The following is a 21,427-nucleotide window of genomic DNA, read 5'->3' as shown; positions in this document are numbered from 1 at the left end:
ATCAGAAACAGGCTCCAGGCTCCGAGCCATCAGCCCAGAGCCTGACGCGGGGCTCGAACTCACAGACCGCGAGATCGTGACCTGGCTGAAGTCAGACGCTTAACCGACTGCGCCACCCAGGTGCCCCACCATCGCGGAACTTTGTACGTGACGACCCAGAAGAGAACTGGTAGACGTCTGCACTGATCAGAGTGTCCGCGGTATGTGACATTTCAAAAGGAAATTGCCGAGGGGCACCTGGGTGGCTCAGTCGGTTGGGCCTCCAACTCTCGACTTTGGCTCCGGTCGTGATCTTACAGTGCGTGAGATCGAGCCCTTCATCGGGCTCCGCTGGGGACAGTGCGGGGGGGCCTGTTTGGGATTCTCTCTCTCCCTCTCTCAGCCCCTCCCCTGCTCGCCCGCGTTCTCTCTCTCCCAAAATAATAAACTTTAAAAAAAAAAAAAAAGACAATTGCTGAAAAACTGGGTGCAATCTTATCTCATGTTTACGTTCTACTTCTTCCGCGAGGATCACACACTATCTGTTATTTTGTAAAAGGCCTGGGCAGGTGCCCACGCGCTCCAAGGGCTTGAGAATCTTGAGAACCTTTAAGTATTGGACAAAGGAGATCGAAAGGCGGTTGGGTGTGGATAAACGCCCCACCTCTGTCACCCCTGGGGTGGGACCCCTCTGATGCGGTCTCCTGAGGTCCCCGGTTGCCCAGAGTCAAGCGCTCACTGGCATCCTAATCTCCCGTCCCCACCCCTCCTCGGGGCTTTCTGGAGTCACCTCTCTGACAACTCAAATCCTCATCTTAGGAGTTTCCCGGAGACCCCAAAACACGGCAGCCTGTCTCCTCAATCTGTCGGCGGCGGCAACCCCGCGGTCGACCCCACAGAACACAGGGCACTTGGCCAGCTGTCCCCGGGCTATTCCAGGGAAGTTTTAGGGGGCTCTCACTACACCCTCACCCGCATTCACTCCACCAGTGGCTTTCTCTCCGCCACCTGGTTTCCTCCCACACCGGCCGGCAGCGGGGCCGGGGAGCGTGATTGTGCACTGGTGGTCAGCAGAGCAGTGGACCGAGAAAAGAACACAGATTTATGTGAAAACCAACCAGGAACATTTAATAAAAAAATAAGCAAGTTATCCAGGACCTGACCCAGTGAGCAGTCGTCCCTCCGAGAGCAAAGTCCTGGCTCTGACATTCATTCCAGGCCAAAGACACAGCAAGCCCTGCGGCCCCCGCTGGGGGACATCCTGCCCAGGCCTCGGGCAGGACCCCCGGGGTGGGGGGCAGCTGAGCCCACGCAAGGCCCCAAACAAACAACCCCACCGAAGGCTTGAACACAGGAACCCCACTGCGCAGGCAGGACCCACACGTGGGATGCAGGCCGGGGAGGTCGAGCCAACAGGGGGACGGGGTCCAAACAGGAGCAGGGGTGAGCACGGGAGACCCAGCCCCCGTATTCATCCCTTGCCCCCTCCAGGGGGGCTGCGTCTAGGGGAGCTTGCGTGTGGCCCTGTGGTCACTGGGACCCACAGCTGCCCCCGGTGAGGGAAGAGCCACCCTCCCTCCTGGGTGGTGGGGGGGGATTTTGTCTGCATGAGCTTGGGTGACCGGGGTGGGGAGGGGTGGGCAGGGGTCAAACTCAGCCAATCATTCCCCAGTCCCACTGGGAGTCCATGAGGTCTGGTCCACAGCAGGCGTTCAATAAATGCCCGCCGCACAAAGAAACAAAAGACTCGTCTTGTGCATCTCGGTGGCCCGGCACACACGTAGGTGACCCAGTGCCGACCCGGCGAGTGTTACACTGTATGGCTAATGCCTGTAGGTGCTCTTTAGATGGGGTGGGGGGTGGGGGGTGGAGGAAACCGATCGAAGCATGAAAAGCACCTTGTTTCTCTTCATCCTCAGCACACAGCAGGCGCTCGATAAAGGCTCTGAGTCAGTGAGAACTTGTCTTTGTGTCACGAGTACCAGGCAGGCACAGAGCGGGTGCTCGGATGTGTTGTTGGAAGAAATGAACGAAAGGGGCCGGTCAATCTCAATATTCCCAGAGCCTAGGATGGTTGGCGCCCAGCCTACAGTAGGCGTTCAATAAATACTTAAATGAATCAAAACAATGCCTGTGAGTCACTAGTGCTGATTCTTGGGGCGGTGGGGGGGAGGGGCGGTCGGTAAAACCTTGACGACTGAATCGATCACTGGCCTACGGAATAACTGCGCCTCGCTCACTGCCGCTAACCCAGAAGCCTGGGACACAGCGGGGACTTCAGGTGTTCGGCCCCTGAAGATAGGAACGTGTCTCGTTCCCATCTGATCCCCCCGGTTCCGGGCCCCGTTCCCGGCATACAGTAGGCACTCCATTAAAGCTGCCTGCGTGCACGTGATTGCTGAACAAGAGCTGGCTGGATACCGCCTTGCGTGGAGGGCCCTCTGCGGCCGGCCAGGGGTCCGCAGGGGGCTGGGGGGGGGTGGCCCTTCTGTCCCCGGCGAGCACAAGGAGGCTGGGCCAGCGATGCCTGCTTTGGTGTTTCGGCCGCAGCCCCTCAGAGCTCGTCTCGGGCGGCGCTGTCCAGCGGGGACTGCAGCACGTCTGAGTTCTTGGCCTCGCGACTCAGCGCCTGCTGCTCGCGCATCTTCTGGGATTTGGCACGGTCCCAGTCGGTCTTGACGTGTTCGTTGTTCCACACGACCGAGGTCTCCGTGTCACTCACGTAGCCATCGTCCCCTGTGTAGTGCGTGGGGTAGATGAGCAGGGGCTCCACCGAGAAGGCGCGAAGGTTGCGGGGCGAGAAGTGGGCCTTGTACTCAGACCTGGGGGAGGGCGGCGAGAGGAGAGGCAGCAGTGGGTTGGGAGTAAGGGACAGACTGAGACGGAAGTGGGCAGGGCAGTGGCGGGGGGGGGGGGGGGATCACGTGGAGCCGGAGGGTGGGGGTAGCACGGGGGAAGAAGCAGGCAGAGGAAAAGACACACCCTTGGGACAGACACGCGGCAAGAGCCCGACCCGCGTGCCCGCCGCAACCCCCTCTCACACTGGGTGCTTGTCAAACATGACGGGCAGGAACTCATCGACAGGCAGCATCTTGGAGAGCGGCTGGGCCGCCAGCAGCTTGCGGGCGCCTTGCAGGGAGATCACGTAGGCCAGCGTCCAGTAGGAGTAATCGGCCTCCACCAGGTTCCTCACACGGGGCACAGCCTTCTCCGGCCGCTCCACCTGCATCCTCTTCCGGCCCACGTAGCTGGGGTGCAGAGTTAGGGCCCTGTCACCCGCCTCCTTCCCGCCCGCCGGAGGACGCCCGGCGAGCAAATCAGAGACCGAGCGAGCCTCCGTCAGGCCCCGGGGCGGCGGCAGGCGTGGTGTGTTTGGGGAGCGATGGGGAGGCTGGAGTGGCTGGGCCAGGGAGGACCACAGGGGCCGAGGTATGCAGGGAGGAGACTGGGTTTTTCCAAGGGCACTGGGGAGCCACGGGAGGATCTGGAGCTGGGAAGGGAAGGATGTCCTGGACCCTCGCTGAGGCTGAACCACGGGAAGGAGTGGGGCCGGGAGGGAAGCTGCTCTGACTTCACAAGGCTGTGGGGCAGCTGGGCAAGGCGCGGGAATGTGGTGAGGGGTCAGGGACGAAGGGGCACGGCTGTTGCTCCTGTTACAAACATGGTCCACAGTCTGGGGCCTAGAGCCTGCATCAGGGCCCTGCATCCAGCAGGACAGCGACAGAGGGAGGGAAGAAAGGACAGAGGCAGGGAGGGGGATCCAACTGACCTAGAGGAGATTCCAAAGGACTGTTCCAGAAATACGCTGGCCACACCCCACCTCGAGCTGGTCCAAGACCCAGGCTCCCCGGCTATGCCCCCACAGTCCACCAGGCCCCCAGCTTCTGGGAACACTCCCAAGCCCTGACCACACCCACCCCAGGCCACGCCCCAAGCCCCGGCTGCTCTCTGATCCAGGGAGCGCGGGGCCTCTTCTGCTATACCCCCAAGAGTTGGCTCAGCCTGTTAACTTGCAAAGGCCATCAGACCTACAGGCTCTAGGCCACCCTTCTGAGCTCCAGGCTCCAGCTCCACCCCACCCCAAACTGGGCCCCGGACCACGCCACCAGCCCTGCCCCCACCCCCCGACTCACATGAGGTCCCAGTCCAGACCCTCCCGTTCCACGTCCCGCATGAGGTTCAGCAGGCGCCTCTTGAAGAAGATCTCAAAGCGCAGGTCGTCCTCGAACACAAGCGACTTCCGCAGCCCGCGGTCCACCACCTGAGGGAGGACACCCTGCCCACGTCACACAAAGACCAAGGCCAGACCCGACCCTGAAGTCAGCTCTGCTTAAAGGCCCTGGGGCAGCCGGAGAGAAGCAAACAGGCACCTTCCTCACCGTCTTTTGGGTTGACCTCCCTCCCTTGGAGGGTGGCCGCCCAGCCCCTGGCACGGGGCTGGCGTTGGTTAATGTCCCTGTGGCCGTCGTTTCTAATTGTAAATGTTGAGCACAGAGACCAGGCTCCGGAGACATTTGACAGCAGCTGGGTGGGAAGAGGCCTCAACTGGGGGCCCTGGGTCTCAGACCCCACCTTCTGTGGGAGCCGGGCTCACCCCTCCCTCCCTAGTCTGTTTTCCCGTCTGCACAAAGGAGGGACAACAGCTGCCCCACCCAGGGTTCAGGGGACTTCTGGTGAAGTGGTCACCGGAGAGAGGCCCTGTGTCCCGCTGAAGTTCCGGAAGCCTGCAGGGGGCGCCAGCGATCCCCTCCCGGAGGGGCCAGAAGCCTGAGGACCCGAGGACAGCCCGCCCTCCCCTGCGAGGCCTACCTCCTTCCAGATGTTATAGTGGCTGAGGAAGCAGCCCAGCTCGCCCTTGGTGAGGGGCCGCCCGTGGTAGGGGTCCCGGTAGCCGGGCAGCATCTGGATGCCCAGCGCCTCCACCTGGCTGGTGTTCATGGCTCTGGAGGCAGGGAGCAGGGGTCAGAGGAAGCCCCGCTCGGCCTGCCATCCCGCTGTCAGCCCGCCCCCTCCCACCGTCCGCACCCGCCAGGGAGCGGTCTACACCCGTGCGTGTGGACCCCCCCCCCCCCGGGGGTGGGACTCACTTGCCGTCCACGGCCTCCACCAGCCGGCACTCGATCTCCTGCGCCTGCAGCGCCCGCAGCATGCGGTCCCGCCGGTCCTGCCGTCGCTTCAGGTTGATCATGAAGACCTGCGGGCCCGCAGCTTCAGTGGGAGACTCCAGGCCGGGCCCCTGCCCCCACCCCCGCCGCCGGGGAAGGAAGGCCTGGCTCACCTCGTCAAAGCCCATCTTGTCAGGCGTCCTGGTGGGCACGGAGATGAACCTGGAGGGCTCCGCCGGTGGGTGCTTCACTGTGGGGCGGAGAGAGGCCACGGGGTCGGTGGGGTCCCTCGGGGAGGGGCCGTGGCCTCCTAACAACCTCCCTATCCCAGCCCCTGTGTGACCCCCCCCCCTCCCCGTCACCCCAAACTCCTTAGCCTGGCACTGGAGGCTGTGCCTGAGCCGGCTCCACTCACAACTCTGGTGCTAGTCTCTTTCCCCACCCCTACTCACTCCGGCTGTGGGCACTGCCCCAAACGCACCCCCTTCCTACCTCAGGACCTTTGCACACGCTGGGCTTCTGCCTGAAACCCCTTTCCTTCCCCCCCTCCATCCCCTGAGTTCTAAGACGGCCTCTTGAGTTGGAGCGGGGCACCTCCTCCTGGCTCCCACAACACCTGGGCTTCTGCCATCGAACCCCAATCCTGCAGTCCTACCTCTCTGGTTTCCTGTCTCCCGTGTGCCCCACAGAACAGACACCAGGTCTGTCCACTCACGCTGAGTCCCCAGTGCCCAACGCTTGGTACGCAGCAGGCACTCAATAATTACTCGTAGAACGAGCACAGGAATGATGGCAAGCCGTGTGACGTTGACCTGCCTGGGCCTTGGCTTTCCTCATCTATAAAATGGGACTCTAATAAATAAAAAACCACTAACAAAAAATTCTTTAAAATGGGACCCGATTTTAAAAACCTCCTCCTCCCAGAGGTTTCAGGGAAAGATGCCACGAAACGACACATGTTATGGGTTGAACTGTGTCCTCCCCAGTACGTTGGGATCTTTACCCCCCGTACCTCGGAATGTGACCTTCTTTGGAGGTAAGGTTTTAAAGACATAGTCAAGTTAAAATAGTGACTGGGATCCTTAGAAACACGGGAACTTTGGTTACAGACGCACGCGCAGAGGACCACAGGAAACGTGCAGGGGGATGGTGACCGTGTGACTGGAGCCCCTACAAGCCAAGCTATGCCAAGAACTTCAGAGTGGCCATGACCACTCCCCTGTCAGCTGCAGTGAACGATGCTCAGACCACGTCCCTGGGGCCCCGTCTTGGCACACCCCTGCTGGTTTCCCTCAGAAGGATCAGATCCGCGGGTGGGCGGGGGGTTGGGGAGGCTCCTGCACGCCCACTGGGCTGGCCCAGAGGAGCCCAGCCTCACGGGCAGTGCGGCATCTACAGCCGTCAAGAATACAGGCCCTATATGAGCCTGAGGGACAGACACAGGCCCCTCTGTCTGGGACAGACCTGGGCGAGGCCCAAAGCCAACCTGGGCCCCCCAGGGACACCACATCCTGGGGTTTTTTTTTGTTTTTTTTTTTGTTTTTTTGCCTGCTGGGGGCCCTACCCAGCTCTGACCACCCCCTGCCCTCTTTGGGGGAGCCGGAGACCAAGGGCAAGATGTTGGGGTCTGAGCATCCGGGTGCAAACTCCAGGTGCCTTTCCCTTCTCTTTCGGAGCCTCGGCCCCTCCCCCGGGGCCCAGGCTCCCCTGGCCTGCCTGTGGGGAGTGAGGCTCTCCTCCTCTTTATTGCCCGTTCTGGGAAAATGGAGCACAGCGGGCATCCAGAAGGAGCACAGCCATGCAGCCTTTCCAGAAAGTCACATCACAGTGGTTATAAAAACCTAACACCTTCAGACCCATCATGGGGTGAATAATCGAACTTGCCCAAAGAGAGGTCTGGCCTTTGTCCCCAGCTCCTGGGAGGCGGAAGCCCTCTGAACATCCTGCCTGGCAGGACTATCTTTGTTTGCCTGCGGTCTTGGGCCACACCGGGTGGTCTATGCCAACAGTGTGATGTAGGATCTTGCGCCATGTGGAACCAGCTCGCCCTCTGCGAGGACTAGACGTGGAGGTCACCCATGTGGCAGTCAGCCAGGTCCCTGTGAGTCCAGTAAAAACCCTGGACACCGAGGCTCAGGGGAGCACCCGTGGCTGGCAGTACACCATGCGTGTTGTTCACACGTTGGTGCTGGGAAAAGTACAAGCTGTCCGCACGACCCCACAGAGAGGGGACGACTGGAAGTTCCATGCATGGAACGCTCCTGGATACCACCCCAGACACCCCTTCCTCTGCTGACTGTAATCTGTGTCCTTTCACTCTTAATAAACCGTCACAGCTTCCGGTGAGCCCTGAGTCCTTCTAGCGAATTCTCAGACCCGAGTGTGGTCTCAGGGACCCACGGACTCTGCAACTGGTCTAAGAAGTAAGAGAACTAGTAACACTAGGCAGCAAGGCAGGGGACGAGCCTCCGCTGCATCCAGCAGCCATGGCGGCACCGGCGGGACGCTGGGCGGACGACCTGGTACTTGAGAGAGGCACGCGGGGCGATTCCACTTCCGGAAGCACCAGGCAGCCCAAACCCATCCGCTGAGGAAACAGGGGCGGTGGGAGGGCCAGGGGAAGGCCAGGGCCCGGGCTGTGGCTGGTGACAGGATACAAAAGCGATCATCACCCGCACACACACAACTCCCATCGCCCCCGTGTTGTTAAAGCTCAACGGACAGGACTTATATGGAGCAAGGTTTACGGGGCCGACAGGGAGAGATGCTGCGTAGTCCGGGGGCAGGGGCGGGGCGGCGGGGAAAGGAAGCAAGTCTCCGGGTTCCCCATTCTTAGGGGCCTCGCGGAGCTTTTCTGCAAGTCTGAAGCTTTGCCGTAAGACAGACCTGAATGCGTGGGGAAAAAAATCACACGCACAGCCTGGGTCCAAGCGCCCACGCGTGGACACGTGGTTTTCACTCAGACCAGAAGGAAGGATTTGCACCAACACCTGAAACCTCCAGCCCCTCCTGCCTTTCGTTCCATATGCTTTGCTCTGGCCCCTGAGAAACGGGGAAATATTCGCCCCTCTGTCATTTTCGGTTTCTAACAGCAGCGCGAATGGTTTCCTGACCGGAGAGAACACTGGAAATATTTGTGAAACTTTAAACTAGGAAAACTACGGAAGCCTCGGAGATATTTCTCAGGGTCTAGTCGCCAGTGGGAGTTGGTGACAAGCAGAGATCTACCTCCTGTGACTGCAGTCTGGTGGGGTTTGCTGGGCGGGGTGTGGGCATCCGTCCCAGACGCTCAGATTTTATGCGGGGGGGGGGGGGTCTTCAGCCTGGTCACCTTGCAGCCTCCAGACGTCACCTCCAAATACCCAGAAGTTGCCCCAGAAGGCAGGGTGCCATTCCACCTTCAGCCACCAGGGGGTGCCACAGACAGAACTTTCTAGAGCGTGGGCACAGTGGGAAAGGAGCCCCAGAGCTGGGCTCCTCCCTGTCTGTGCGGTGGGAGGAGTGGCCATGCCGCCTCAGAGGCTGTCTTGGGGGAGTGTGTGGCCAGCACAGGGCGAGGCCCCCGTGGAGGTGGACAGTGTCTCACTGCTGGCTGCTCCGGAGATCCCCCAGCTGCTCAAACCACCACGAGGGCAGCTCAGCCCTGCGTGCCTGTCCCACCTCAGGGGCCCACCGGAGGGACAGCTGGCGTAACAGTTTATGGATTGATGTGTATATGTACATACATATTAGAAAGACGTGAGCTTGCAACTATGATACAAATACCTTTTTAAAATAAATCTATTCAAGTGGGGGAAATAAAAGCATTCATGTAAGAGAAATACGAGACAAAGAATGGTGGGCCTGGGGGTTGGCAGGGGTACGGATGAGGAAACGGCTCAAGATGACTCACAGTGTCCCAGACGCTACCATGCACATGAAGGTCTATCAGTGAAAACCTGCTGCCCCTGGGCTCCCACACCCTCCATGGCTCCCGCCTGCCACCGGGGGAAAAAGGCCTGTTCCTCAGCTTGGTGTCTGAGGCCACTGCCCCGGCCCCGCCTGCCAGCTCTGCCCAGCTCACCACCTCGATTTCTGCCCCGTCAACCTTGGCTGTTCGCTGGGCTCACGTCCCCTCCAGCCTCCCGGCCTTTGCGAGGGCTGATCCTCCGGCTGCAATCTTCTTCCTGGCTAACTCCCGTCCACCCTGCATCTCCATGCCACCTCTTCCCGGAAGCCCACCCCGACAGCTCTCGGGAGGCTGCGCACAGCTACCTGCAAGCTGTTCGGCCGGGCACCCCCTGCCCCCAGCCAAGGGACTGGCGTGCGGCAGACACTCGCGTCGGGGGATGGGTGCAAGGTGGCGGAGAAAGGGAGGTGACTTGGGCGCGGGTGGACTCACCCATGACCTCCAGCTGCACGTGCATGAAGCTCTCGGCCTCATCCTGGAGGCTGCTGTGCGCCCGCAGCGGCACTGGCAGGAAGCCATATACCTCCTTGTTGCAGACGTACATCTGGACCTCTGGGGCCGAGGAAACAACAATCAGAAATGCAAACGGCGGGGCTCCGGGGTGGCTCAGCCGGTTGGGCGTCCGACTTCGGCTCGGGTCATGATCTCGAGGTCCATGGGTTCGAGTCCCGCGTCAGGCTCTGTGCTGAGAGCTCAGAGCTTGAAGCCTGCTTCGGATGCTGTGTCTCCCTCCGTCTTTCTCTGCCCCTCCCCTGCTCGCGCTCTGTCTCTCTCTCTCTCAAAAATAAATAAACGTTAAAATGAATTATTAAAAAAAAAAAAGGCAAGTGGAAATGGTGTGAAGCCGCAGGGCCCCGGGCGGGGCTGGATCCGAGACAGGTCCCGCTGCTCCTGGCAACCAGCAGAGGCTCCTCAGCTCCCCATCTGGGGCCAGGAGCCAGAGGAGGGGCTCACGCTGCCGGGCAAGCCCATGACAAACTCCAGAGCTGTTAACAGGCGCCTTGCGCGGCCACGGACTCAGTCCCCGCAGGATTCCGTGACAAACCAAACCGCAAAACAGCGGGTGGACCCCACCAGATGCACCCTTATGCCCAGAAAGGGGCTGCAGCTGAACAAAACATTAGTTACATCAGAGCCGCCTGCATTCGCCCTTTTCTGAGTGGTTTACATCTTTGTATCTTGTGTAATCTTTTTTTTTTTCCCTTAAAAAAAAAAAAAAAACCCGGTGAAAATGATTTTTCGTTTTAACTGGTTAAACTTTTTCTGTGAAGGGCCAGATGGTCAATATTTACGCTTGGGGGCCAGACAGTTCTGTCTGAATGACTCAGTTGCCGTTGGAACGCGAAAGCGGCCATAAATGATGCTTAAATGGATAGGCGTGGCTGTGTGCCGCTGAAACTTTATTTATAGGCCCTGAAATATGAATTTTATATGATTTTCAGATGTCACAGAATATTCTTCTTCTTTTCATTTTTTTTCCATTCAGATGACCAACTATATACTTCTTATATATATTTGGTCTTTGTTCACAGTTTCTGGCTCACGGTTCCCCAAACCCGTGGAATTTCCTAAATGTTGAGAGCTTAAAAGTGTCTTTTATGTTAAGAAATGACTTTTTAGAAGCATTTAAAGAGGACCCCCCCAACACACACACACACACACACACATACACACATACACACACACACACACACACACACACTGATTGCCAGGGGAATCAACCATGAATAGAAGGTTGGATTCTTCAGTCCCACCCCTCCGACCTCTGGGGAGAGGAGAGAGGTAGAGGCTGAATCACCAAGAGCCAACGATTCAATCAACTGTGTCTATGTCACGGAAGCCTCCATAGAAACCCGACAGGATGGGGTTCAGAGAGCTTCCGGGGTGGTAAACACGTGGAGATGTGGGGAGAGCAGTGCACGTGGAGAGGAGAGGAAGCTCGGCGCCCCTTCCCACGTACCTGGCCCTGGGCGTCTCCTCTACATGGCCGCTCCCGGGTTCTATCCTTTTATAATAAATCAGTAATCTAGTGAGTCGATGGGTTTCCTGAATTCTGTGAGCCGCTCTGGCAAATTAACGGTGAGACCGTGGGTTGGTGGCTGGCATGTGAAGTCGGGGGCCGGGGGGGAGGGGGCAGTCTTGTAGGACCGAGCCCTCAACCTGTGGAATCTGACGCTATCTCTGGGTAGACAGTGTCAGAACGGAGTTGAATTATAGGACACACTGCTGGTGTCCGAGAATTGCTTGTTGGACAACACGTCCCCCCACCCCCGCCCCACACACATACATGATGCAGTTGGGTCCAGGAACCAAAGGCATTCTTAGCTCGTGGCTATAGGAAAACAGATGGTGAGCCGGCTTTGGCCCATGGGCCATAGTTGGCCGCACGGTGGTTTTAAAAATACGACAGGTCAGCTATGGTTCGCTGTGTTCTCTCTCTCTTTAAAATGTTTTTTGGTGGGGGGGGCGTCTGGGTGGCTCAGTCGGTTATGTGTCCGACTTCAGCTCAGGTCATGATCTCCCCGTTTGTGGGTTCAAGCCCCACGTTGGGCTCTGTGCTGACAGCTCGGAGCCTGGAGACTGCTTTGGATTCTGCATCTCCCTCTCTCTGCCCCTTTCCCACTTCCTCTCTGTCCCTCAAAAAATAAATGCTAAAAAAAATTTTTTTTAATTTTTTCCCCCTAATTGTACAGTTAGGGAACAATTATGCTCAGCTACAGAAAACTGGGAGAACACAGGAGAATATCAAGATGGGAATGACCCTCAATAAATAGGTCTTAAACACCTAGGGAGTGAAGCGCCCCAGCAAAGCTGGGGCTGGAAAATAAGTAGGTCCTGAGGCTATCGCCTGACACCTGGCTACAGCCACACCCGAAGCCATCCCTGCATCCTGCAGCTCTGATTGTGTGAACCTTCTGTGGGCTCAGCACCGTCCCAATGAACCGGACCCCCCAGTGACGGCCCACTCCCTGCGGGCTCACCTGCTTGCTTGCAGGAGAAGGCAAAGACGATGATGTCATCAAAGGACCAGGTGTAGTCAGGGTGAGGAGGGTAGAATGCCAAGTTCCTGGATGCCGCCTTCCGCAGGTCGATCAGGAAGGTCGAGTGCACCATGGGAACCGCAAAGCAGCCCTGACGGTCCCGCTTGCGGATGGGGATGTAGGCAGGGGTGCGTTTGTAGTAGCCCTGCAGGGAGAGGGGCAGGGTGCGGGGGTCCCTAAAGGTGAGGCGGGGGGGCCTGGGACAACGGGAGGCATGGAACAACTCGGAGAGCAAGACCCAGATGCCAGCCTCTGGCCGCAGTGGGTATTCGCTGAGTGCAGAGCTCTGGGTGCAGTCAGGCCTCACCTGCACCCCACCCCCCACCAGAACCTCGGCCACCCAGGGGTGGGGGTGGCAGATAAGGGAAGGGAAGCGGCTGTCCACCTCCACGCTTCAGATCAGGAGGGAGCCACTGGGGGGGCTCAGTCGCTTGGGCGTCCAACCTGGACTCTGGACGTCGGCTCAGGTCACGGTCTCACGGTTCGTGAGTTCGAACCCCAGGTGGGGCTTTGCATGGATAGCGCAGAGCCTGCGCTGGATTCTCTGTTTTTCTCTCTGTCTGCCCCTCCCCTGCTAGCACTCTCCCTCTCAAAAATAAAGATTAAAAAATTAGAAAAAAAAAAAAAGAAGAAGAAGAAAGACAGGAGACATTAGGGAAGGAGGAAATCAGAAAGTCAAGAAAGGGCTGGATCTTTGTGATCCTTTGATTTACGCTGGACAACTTCAAGGAAGTTGGGGGGGAATCTTCTAGAAAAGATGACTTAACAGTCGGAGGTTGGTCTCTCTCTTCGTCATACCTTTACAAACTGTAATTCTTAGAGTGTAACATTCAGGTTTCTACGACATATTTTTAACAAATAGAAACCATGAAATTGTTCACTTTAAAATGGTGAGTTTGGGGCACCTGGGTAGCTGTTGGTTAAGCGTCTGACTGTTGATTTCAGCTCAGGTCATGATCTCACAGTTTGTGGGTTCGAGTCCCACGTCAGGCTCCATGCTGGCAGTGCAGAGCCTGCTTGGGATACTCCCTCCCTCTGCCTCCCCTGTTTGCTCTCTCTCTCTCAAAATAAATAAAAATAAACAAACAAAGCTGAGTTTTATGTTATGTGAATCACCCAACAATTAAAAAGACAGGCAGAGTCAAGAGGGGTCCCGGCTCCAGCCACCAAACCCCATTCCGCTGGCATGGTCCCCACTCCAGCACCTACCCTTTCACTCCCCCTGGAGTTGCCTGCAACCCCAGCCTCAACCCTGGGGTGGGACTTGTGGCCCAGGCTTGGTCAATCCGAACCTGGCATTTTCCTGGCTTCAGTAACTGGCTCAGGTGTAGGAGGAGACTAGACAGGGACCAAAGTGGACTTTGGCCAGATGGTGCTGGGATCATGCCTCAAGAGTCTGAAAATGAAGCCACCCAAAGGACGGAGGAAGACAGGAATGCTGTTTGAATACCTAGATCAAGCGGTGCCTGAAGTCCTATCCCGGCACCGCCCCTTCCTAGCTGTGTGAGCTTAGGCAAGTCAACTCCTCTCTGTGTTTCTATTTCTGCTCCAGTAACTGGGAAGAGGGTGAGGAGGAGAGGGCACAATCACAGCCCCTCCCCAGAGGGGCTACTTAAGGATTATCACAATGATGTTGTGAGATGCTCACATGAGGTGGTATGATAAGTTAGACTCTAGCCACAGCCCCCAGTTGCTCACCCCTCCCACCCCGGCCCACACCCTACCCCAGAAGCCCCCTGACCTGGGAAGTCATCCCACACCAGAAGTTGGAGTACGCAGCCCGCGAATCCAGCATCGGGGCCACCACGGTCTTATTCTCGGCGATGAGGAGGCTCAGTGTGTCAGGGTTGAGGATCAGGTTGTCTGCATCCACAAACTGCAAAACACCCGATACAGCATCAGCATGCGTCATGGGACCGACCTGGGCTGGGCCACGGCTCTGAACAGCCAGAGCCCTACAGGGGAGGGGCGTCTGGGGATCCCGGAGCAGCAGAGGGGGCCCTGGAAGCCACCTGGTTCCTCAAGCGACAAGCCAAGTCATGCTCATACGATACACTACGCGGCAAGAGAAGGGACAGACCACACAGCACAAAGCAACATAAATGGGTCCCAGATGTAGCACTGGCAACTTTCAAAACGGGCAGCGCTGGAGGACGAGGACAGTAGGAGCAGAGGCCACCTCTGTGCGGAGTGGCTGGGAGGAACACACGCTTTTCCTAACGTCAATTAGATGCTGATAAAAAGCGTATAAAAATCAGACCTTCACATAAGCCTTTTTTTTTTTCCCTTTAATGCCTCGAATGTTGGGATAAAAACATGGTAACTTCCTTGTTGCGGCACCAGATGAAATCTACTAGCCCGGGAACAGCGTCACCATGGGGGGGGGAGGGGTGCCTGCTGGTCCCCCCACCCCAAACCACGCGTCACCAACACTCTCCAGCAAGGCCACGCCAGGATGCTCACCACAGTGTTATTTATCACACAACCCGGGGACGACCCAAGAGCCTGGTGGTGGCGGACCAGCCAGGGGGGTTCGGGCCGCGTCCCACCGCGGAGTGAGCCAAGACGGCTGGGAATCGCGCCGCAGAAAACGATCGGGTAAGGGTGGTCCTGTCCACCGGGGATACGCAGGTCACGATGCGATTCCACACTCCGAGGCGTGCTCCAGGACAACGGGGAACAGGGATGAGACATTTGCACACCCAGGTTCCCCGTGGCATTGGCCACAGCAGCCAAACGGCGGAAATGACCCAAGTGTCCGTCGATGGCAGAAGGGATGAACAAAACGTGGTCCATCCGTTCAAGGAACATGACTCAGCCACAAAAAGGACTAGAGTTCTGGCACACGCTACCACATGGATGGGCCTTGAGAACATGGTGCACGGTGAAGGACACCAGACACAAAGGCCACTTGGTGTTATGATTCATTTACATGAAATGTCCACAACGGGCGCATCTATAGACACAGAAAGCAGACTGGTGGGTGCCAGGGGCTGGGGGACGAGGAGTGGGGAGTGATTGCTCATGGGGACAGGGTCTCCTTCTGGGGTGCTGGGAATGTTCTGGAACTGGACAGAGGTTGTGGTTGCACAACATAATGAATGTACTAAATGCCGCTGAGTTGTCCGCTTTAAAACAGTTAATTTTATGTTATGTAAATTGCACCTCAATTAGAAAACACAGAAAAGCAGCCAGAAAGTGAGTCTCCCTGGGAGGTAAGATTATAAGGTTTGCTTGGTTTTTTTCTTTCCTAAGTTTCTTATTTTTTTCTTGTGTATTTTCACACCAGTAACACCTACATCGCTTGCAAAAGGAGGAAAAAAGAAGGTCCTTTTCTTCCCCTTTCTTTCTTCCTTCCTTCCTTCCTTCCTTCTTCTTTCTTTCTTTCTTTCTCCTTCCTTCCTTCCTTCCTTCCTTCCTTCCTTCCTTCCTTCCTTCCTTCCTTCCTTCCTTCCTTCCTTTCTAAGAGGTCCTTTTCATAACAATTTTAAAACACCGGACAAAGGGGTCCACATCCCAGTATGGATTTCCAAAGGCCCCAGTCACAGAAAGACACTGGTATGCCGAAAGCTGCTTTGAGTTTTAAACTAACACACTGAGTTCCACCCAAGTTTGCTGAGGGAGAGAAGTGCAAGCCAGCCAGCCTCGAACCTGGGGAAGCAGACAAGGTGGCTCTGTGCTAGATGGTTCCAGGAGGGGCCAGTCTCCTGTCTGCACCTCACTGGTTCCGAGACTCCACCCAGCACGTGGTCACCTACCTCTCTGAGCCTCCACCTTCCCGTCTGTAAATGGGCTGATAAGACATCAACCTACAGGGCTCCCAGGAGGAGTCTGTTCCTTTTTTTTTTTTTTTTTCCCCCGTTTAAGAAAAGAAAAAGTAATTTATAAAGGGTGTTCCATTCTTTCTCCCCCACCCTCTCTGCAGAGCTCAGGTCAGGGACATGGGGTCCTCCTGGCACCCTCACATCTAGTCCCCAAACAGAGCCTGTCCCCTCAGCCTGAAAAAGCATCCCCAATCCATTTGCAGTCACTCCCCACTCCTCCTGCTCCATATTGGCCTCTACCCTGGCCTGCTAACCCCATTCCTGCCCCAACAGACCCTGCTTCCCCACGGGGCTTCTGAAAATCATAAATCGGAACACAGTTCTCCTGTGCTCACATACCCTCCATGGCTCCCCATTACCCTCAAAGTAAAAACGAAATCTCTCCCTTGGTCTGCGTAGTCTGGCCCCCACCCACCACTCCAGGACCGCCTCCATCACCCCTCCAGCCACACCGGCCTCCTTCCCAGTCCCTGTATGCCCCACGCTTGTGCCCTACTCTGTTCCCTCTGCCTCAGACACTCCCTCAGTATCCCCCCGGAGGCCGGCTTCCTTCTTCCTTCGGATCCACTGCCAGGGTCCCCTCCTAAGGGAGGCCCCCAACCCTGCTCACTCATCACAACACCCTGATTATGCCATCTGTTGTGGACTGAACGGGGGCCCCCAGAAAACGATATGTTGAAATTCTGACCCCTGGTGACCTGTGACTGTGATCTTAATAGGGTCCTTGCACATGTAAGTAAGATGTAGGTTAAGATGGGGTCAGACTGGAGTAGGGTGGGCTCTAAATTCAATGACTAACGGCCTGATAAGAAGAGACAGAGAGAGGAGTCCGTGTGACCCCAGAGGCAGACAACAGAGCGATGTGGCCACAAGCCAAGGAACATGCGGAGCCCCCACAAGCTGGAAGAAGTGAGGAAGGACCCTCCCCTAGAGGCTTCAGAGAGAGCAGAGCCCCGCGGACACCTTGACTTCAGACTTCTGGTCTCCAGAACCGCGTGACAATAAACTTCCATCATTTTAAGCCCCCCCCAGTGCGGGCTACTTTGTCACCGTAGCCCCAGGACACTGATCCGCCACCAGCTGCCTTTGTACGATCGCAGCACTGGCTGCCTTTCGGTATGTCCTCACTCAGTTTCGTTTTCTGGTCACGTCCGCCTTTCCGGGGACGCTAGGAAGGCAGGGTGCAGCCCGTGCTGACCCTCACCGTGTCCTCGGGGTCCGGCCCGCGGACGGAAGGCAGGGGACAGGCTCACAGACGTCTGCCCACTAAGTAAATAAGGAAGGTGCAGACCGCAGCTCAGGGCCCGGCGTGTAGATGGAGACCAACCACAGGTACGTCAGGCTGGCACGAGTGCACTCAGCCTCCACGGGGAGCCAGGCCCAGCCTTCAGTGCCGTCCACCCCCACCCGCACCAGGGGGGAGATCACGTCCAGATCAAGGGGATGGGCGGACGGGGCTCGCAGGCCTGTGGGGAGATACCTTAACATCACTGCACTTGTGCCTGAACCGTCCCTCCCTCCAGAGGCAATGGCCGGCCCAGAAGGAAGTGAAAGTCAGGCCCCATCGCCAGTGCCCCCCAGCCCCCCACCGCATCCTCTAGCTTCTCGGAATTCGCCCAGAGGATGTTATCCTCGGGTGTGCAGGAGGGGCAGTAAAAAGGAGACGGCCCAAGGGTCCCACCACAGGGGACGGTTAGGAACACAACCTGATGACTAAGAGCCCAGGGAGCCCTGCACTGAATCCCAGCAACTCTGCCACCCAGCTGTGTCACCTCTGACAACTCACTCCCCCTCTCAGAGCCTGTTTCCCTCCGTAAACGGGGGTGGGGTTAAAGTTGGTCTCTACAGCCCACTGCTCCGGCCTCCCTCGGCCACCCAGACCTCCCCCGCCATCTGGGGGCGGCTGGCCGAGAAACTCACCAGGATGTAATCGGCCCACATGTCCCGGGCAGATTTCAGGGCTGCCTGGCGCAACTTCATAACGTGCTCGTAGCGCGAGTCGGACCAGTGTTTGGGGCCCTCCTCGTCCGGGTAGGACCTGCAGAGAGGCAGCTGTGCTGTGGGAAGCGTGGGGCACCATCGCAACCCAGGGGGCAGTGGTCAGAGAGGGCTTCCTGGAGGGGGGGATGTGTGGGCTGGATCTGAAGGCTGCGAGGAAGCAAGAGGAGAAAACTGGGGGAGGAGGCCCAGGGCCAGCTGCAGAGGAGGAAGAAAGCCCTGGAGATGGGGGTCGGGGGCCTCTATGCCTTGCGGGGTCATTCCTGAGGGTAAGAGGAGCCGCAGAAGTAAACTTGCAGCCTGTCCTCCCAGACTCGGAATCTGGTCTGGGCAGCAGACGGGTTAAGAAAAAAAACCTGAAAGGATTAAAGAAACCAGGGGTCAGCACTGCCCAGGGGATCATGGGGAAGCTAAGCAGTAGAGCTGGTGCCAGGGCACAGAGGGACACTGGGGACAAAGCAGTAGGTGTCCCCACCACCAGGAGGACAAGGGCCCAAGGGAACTGCGGGGAAGAGAATGTCTGGGGCAAAGGTCCAGCTGGAGGATTACGGCCCGTTGAAGCTGAAGGCGGATCAGAGCAGCCAAGGCCAGCCCTTAAGGCTGCAGAGCTGGGACAATGGGGAATCAGGAAAGGTGTGTGAATAAGGGCGCAGCCCAGTCCGGCTGTTGGGGCGTCGGGGGAGGGGGGTGGGGGGCATCCGGGCAGAAGCCGAAGCTCACCTGGGCTCCTCTGCCGGCCGCCACTCCACAGAGTGGTACCAACTCTTTACAGCCACCAGCCATTCCCGCAGTACAGCCGACGTATTGTCTGAGTTGTGGTCCGTGGCCACCCTGCGGGCAGAGCAGGACAGGCAGCGTGAGGCCGGGGACAGTGAGGCAGGGCAGACCACCGGGGCAGCAGGGCAACAACAGACTCCGGACCCCAAGCCAGCCTCCCACTAGCTTATAGCCCCGGGCAAGACGCTTCCCCCCTCGCTGCCTGTTTCCTCATCTGAAATACAGGTGAGGGAGGACTGGACCCACTTCCCCGGGCTGCAGAGGGGATCAAACGAGCTCATTCTGGAAAAACACATCAGACGTCATCAGTTCTATTGAGCATCTAGGATCTTATAACCACCCCAAGTACTAAATAGGTACAATTTAGTTTTACCATGTTTTCAAAGTTTATTCATTTATTTTGTGTGCGAGAGAGAAAGAGAGAGAGAAAGAGAAGGAAAGAGAGAGCCCCAAGCAGGGTCCACTGTCAGCACAGAGCCAGAGGGGGGACTCGAACCCACGAACCCATGGGAACCCATGAGATCATGACTGGAGCCAAAATCAAGAGCCGGACACTTAACTGACTGAGCCACCCAGGCGCCCCTGTGCAGTTTAATTTTAAAATGTATCCAGTATATCACAGACGCTCACCGCCCCCCCCCCCCAATTGTCTCTTATGAGCAACACCACCTTATAGTGGGCTGTGGTTACTTATTAATTCAACAAACATTTCTTGGATTATCCAGGCCACGCAACCTGGGGTGGGGGAGCGAGAGCCATTTAAGAGTTCAGGTTAACCATAAAGATGAGAGCTATCCCCCCACCAAAAAAAAAAAAATTGTTATGAAGTCGCCAACAACAGCAGTGATGATTAGTAATGCCAACATAAGGATAAGAGTAACGGTCACAGCTCTGGCCCATCGGGCACCAAATCAGAGATGCCAGGCGCAAGGGCTTCACGGGCACCAAATCAGAGATGCCAGGCGCAAGGGCTTCGCAGGCATTAACTGGTTAATTTTCTGAGATGGACCCAACCGCAGTGACATTAACGCCCCCCATTAACTGAGGCAGGAGGCGGGAAGTCACCAGCCAGGCAGAACTCGGCCCCATTCCCCTGCCACGAAAGAGCCACTTCCCCCTTTGGCCACTAGGGTCCGGTAACCCACCCACCCACGCTGGTTAGAGGGCAGGGAATCTGACTCCGGCTGGGTTCGGGATCCAAGGCAGCAGGAGCCGTGAGGTCTTTCTGTTAGCGGAAGTGCCGTGTGGGCCGCGGGGACCCCGGGTTCCCCTTCTTTGGGGCTGTGGGTGCTCCGAAGCGGGTTTGAGGGTTAGTCCCAGGCAGAGCGGCCCAGCCCTGGGCTGGGCGCGAGGGGTCCCGGATCTGCAGAGCGCGGTCGGTCAGTCCTAATGCGGCGGGGAAGAGACAGGGGGAGGGGCGGGACGGCAAAAGCAAAGGGCCCGCGCGCCCGGCCCGCCCCGAAGAGGGAAGCCAGCGGGGGCCACGCGTGGGTCCGGTCCGGCCGGGGCAGCAGGCAGCGCGTGGCGTGGAGCCGCCCGAGTGGGGGCAAGCAGGCCGGGCGGGGGCCGAGCTCACCACAGCGCCGTGCGCTCCCGCGGGTGCCGCAGCCGCTCGAGCGCGCCCAGCGTGGCGGGCAGCGCGTGGGCCGCGTTGCGCGCCAGCAGCGCGATGAGGACTCGCGGCGCCTGCAGCGGCGACTCCGGGCTCCAGCGCTCCTCGGGGAAGTAGGCGGCGGCGCCCGGCGGGCCCCCCGGGGGCGGCAGCGCCAGCAGCAGCAGCAGCAGCACCGGGCGCGGCCGCCAGCCCCGCCTGCACGCGCGTGGGGCCTTCGCCATCGCGCCACGCGTCGCCTTTAAGCCGTTTTTTTCTGCCGGCGGACGCCGACCGCGCCTTGAAGAGGCCAGGGGGGGGGCCCCGCCCTGCCGCGCGCCTTAAAGGGGAGGAGCGCCTGGAGTGAATCAGCCGTCTGGGCCCGTTTCCCAGGCCCCGCCCTCAGGACGGCCTTAAAGGCACAGAGAGCCCGGAGCCTTCCAATCTGACGTGACTCTCGTGCCTTCAAGGTGCCGGAGCTCAGGACAAGCCCTGCCTCCCGACACCGGCCCCCGCCTGATGTGCCTCCAGGCGGAACTGGCTAGTTAGGACCAGGTTTCACGGGGACGTCGTCTAGGGCTGTTGGGTGTGAAGCGCGCGTGGCCCCTGGCGTCCTGCAGACCTGGCTTCAAATTCGGCCCCCACCGTGGGCTCCCAGTGTGAGCCTCAGTTTGCCCATCTGTGCTATAGGGTCTTCCCGACGCCTCAAGGCTGGCGGCTGCTGGAGCCAGATACTTGAAAATGCTGAGCACGCGATCTGGGGGCAGGGTGGGAGTTTCCAGAGAAATGCTATCAGGGAATTGTTTCCCAGGACCCTTATTAATGTACTTTACGATTGCTTGTTTCTGGGCCATTCTTAAAAACTAAGTTTTAAGAAGGATGCTGAGGTGTACATTTATTAGTATGGTGGTCGGAAGGAGGAGATTCAATATTGTTAAGTGAAATTCAGGGCACTGTAGTGTGTCCTTGTGCTCAGGGGACAGTGGGGCTTGAATTTAAGTAAGACAGGGCGGTGGGCTTGACCCAAAAAGCCTCACGTCTCCCGGCACGGCTAACCGAGTCACGTGATATTTGCCCTTCCTCCTCCCGATGCCCTTCTCCTTGTCCATCCCCTTCTTCCAAATTCATTTCTCTCCTTTCTTCTGTTCTCCAGTTTTTTCTAC

General features: G+C 58.0%; 1 protein-coding gene across 1 annotated transcript; it reads right to left on the bottom strand.

The window, feature by feature from the left end:
- Positions 1 to 1,086: 1,086 nt before the first annotated feature.
- Positions 1,087 to 20,550, bottom strand: COLGALT1 (collagen beta(1-O)galactosyltransferase 1). Its single transcript, XM_042978542.1, has 12 exons — positions 20,250 to 20,550; positions 18,617 to 18,727; positions 17,819 to 17,936; positions 13,816 to 13,950; positions 12,015 to 12,219; positions 9,466 to 9,585; positions 5,258 to 5,334; positions 5,067 to 5,173; positions 4,789 to 4,921; positions 4,113 to 4,240; positions 3,021 to 3,227; positions 1,087 to 2,801 (listed from the first exon to the last, which is right to left on the bottom strand). The coding sequence occupies exons 1-12, from the start codon at positions 20,507 to 20,509 to the stop codon at positions 2,534 to 2,536; spliced, it is 1,869 nt and encodes a 622-aa protein (XP_042834476.1). The 5' UTR covers positions 20,510 to 20,550; the 3' UTR covers positions 1,087 to 2,533.
- Positions 20,551 to 21,427: the final 877 nt, after the last annotated feature.

This window comes from Panthera tigris, chromosome A2 (assembly GCF_018350195.1).
Source record: "Panthera tigris isolate Pti1 chromosome A2, P.tigris_Pti1_mat1.1, whole genome shotgun sequence".
NCBI lineage: Eukaryota > Metazoa > Chordata > Mammalia > Carnivora > Felidae > Panthera > Panthera tigris.
Note: the sequence above shows the minus strand (reverse complement) of the source record. Positions and strands in the feature narration are given on the sequence as shown.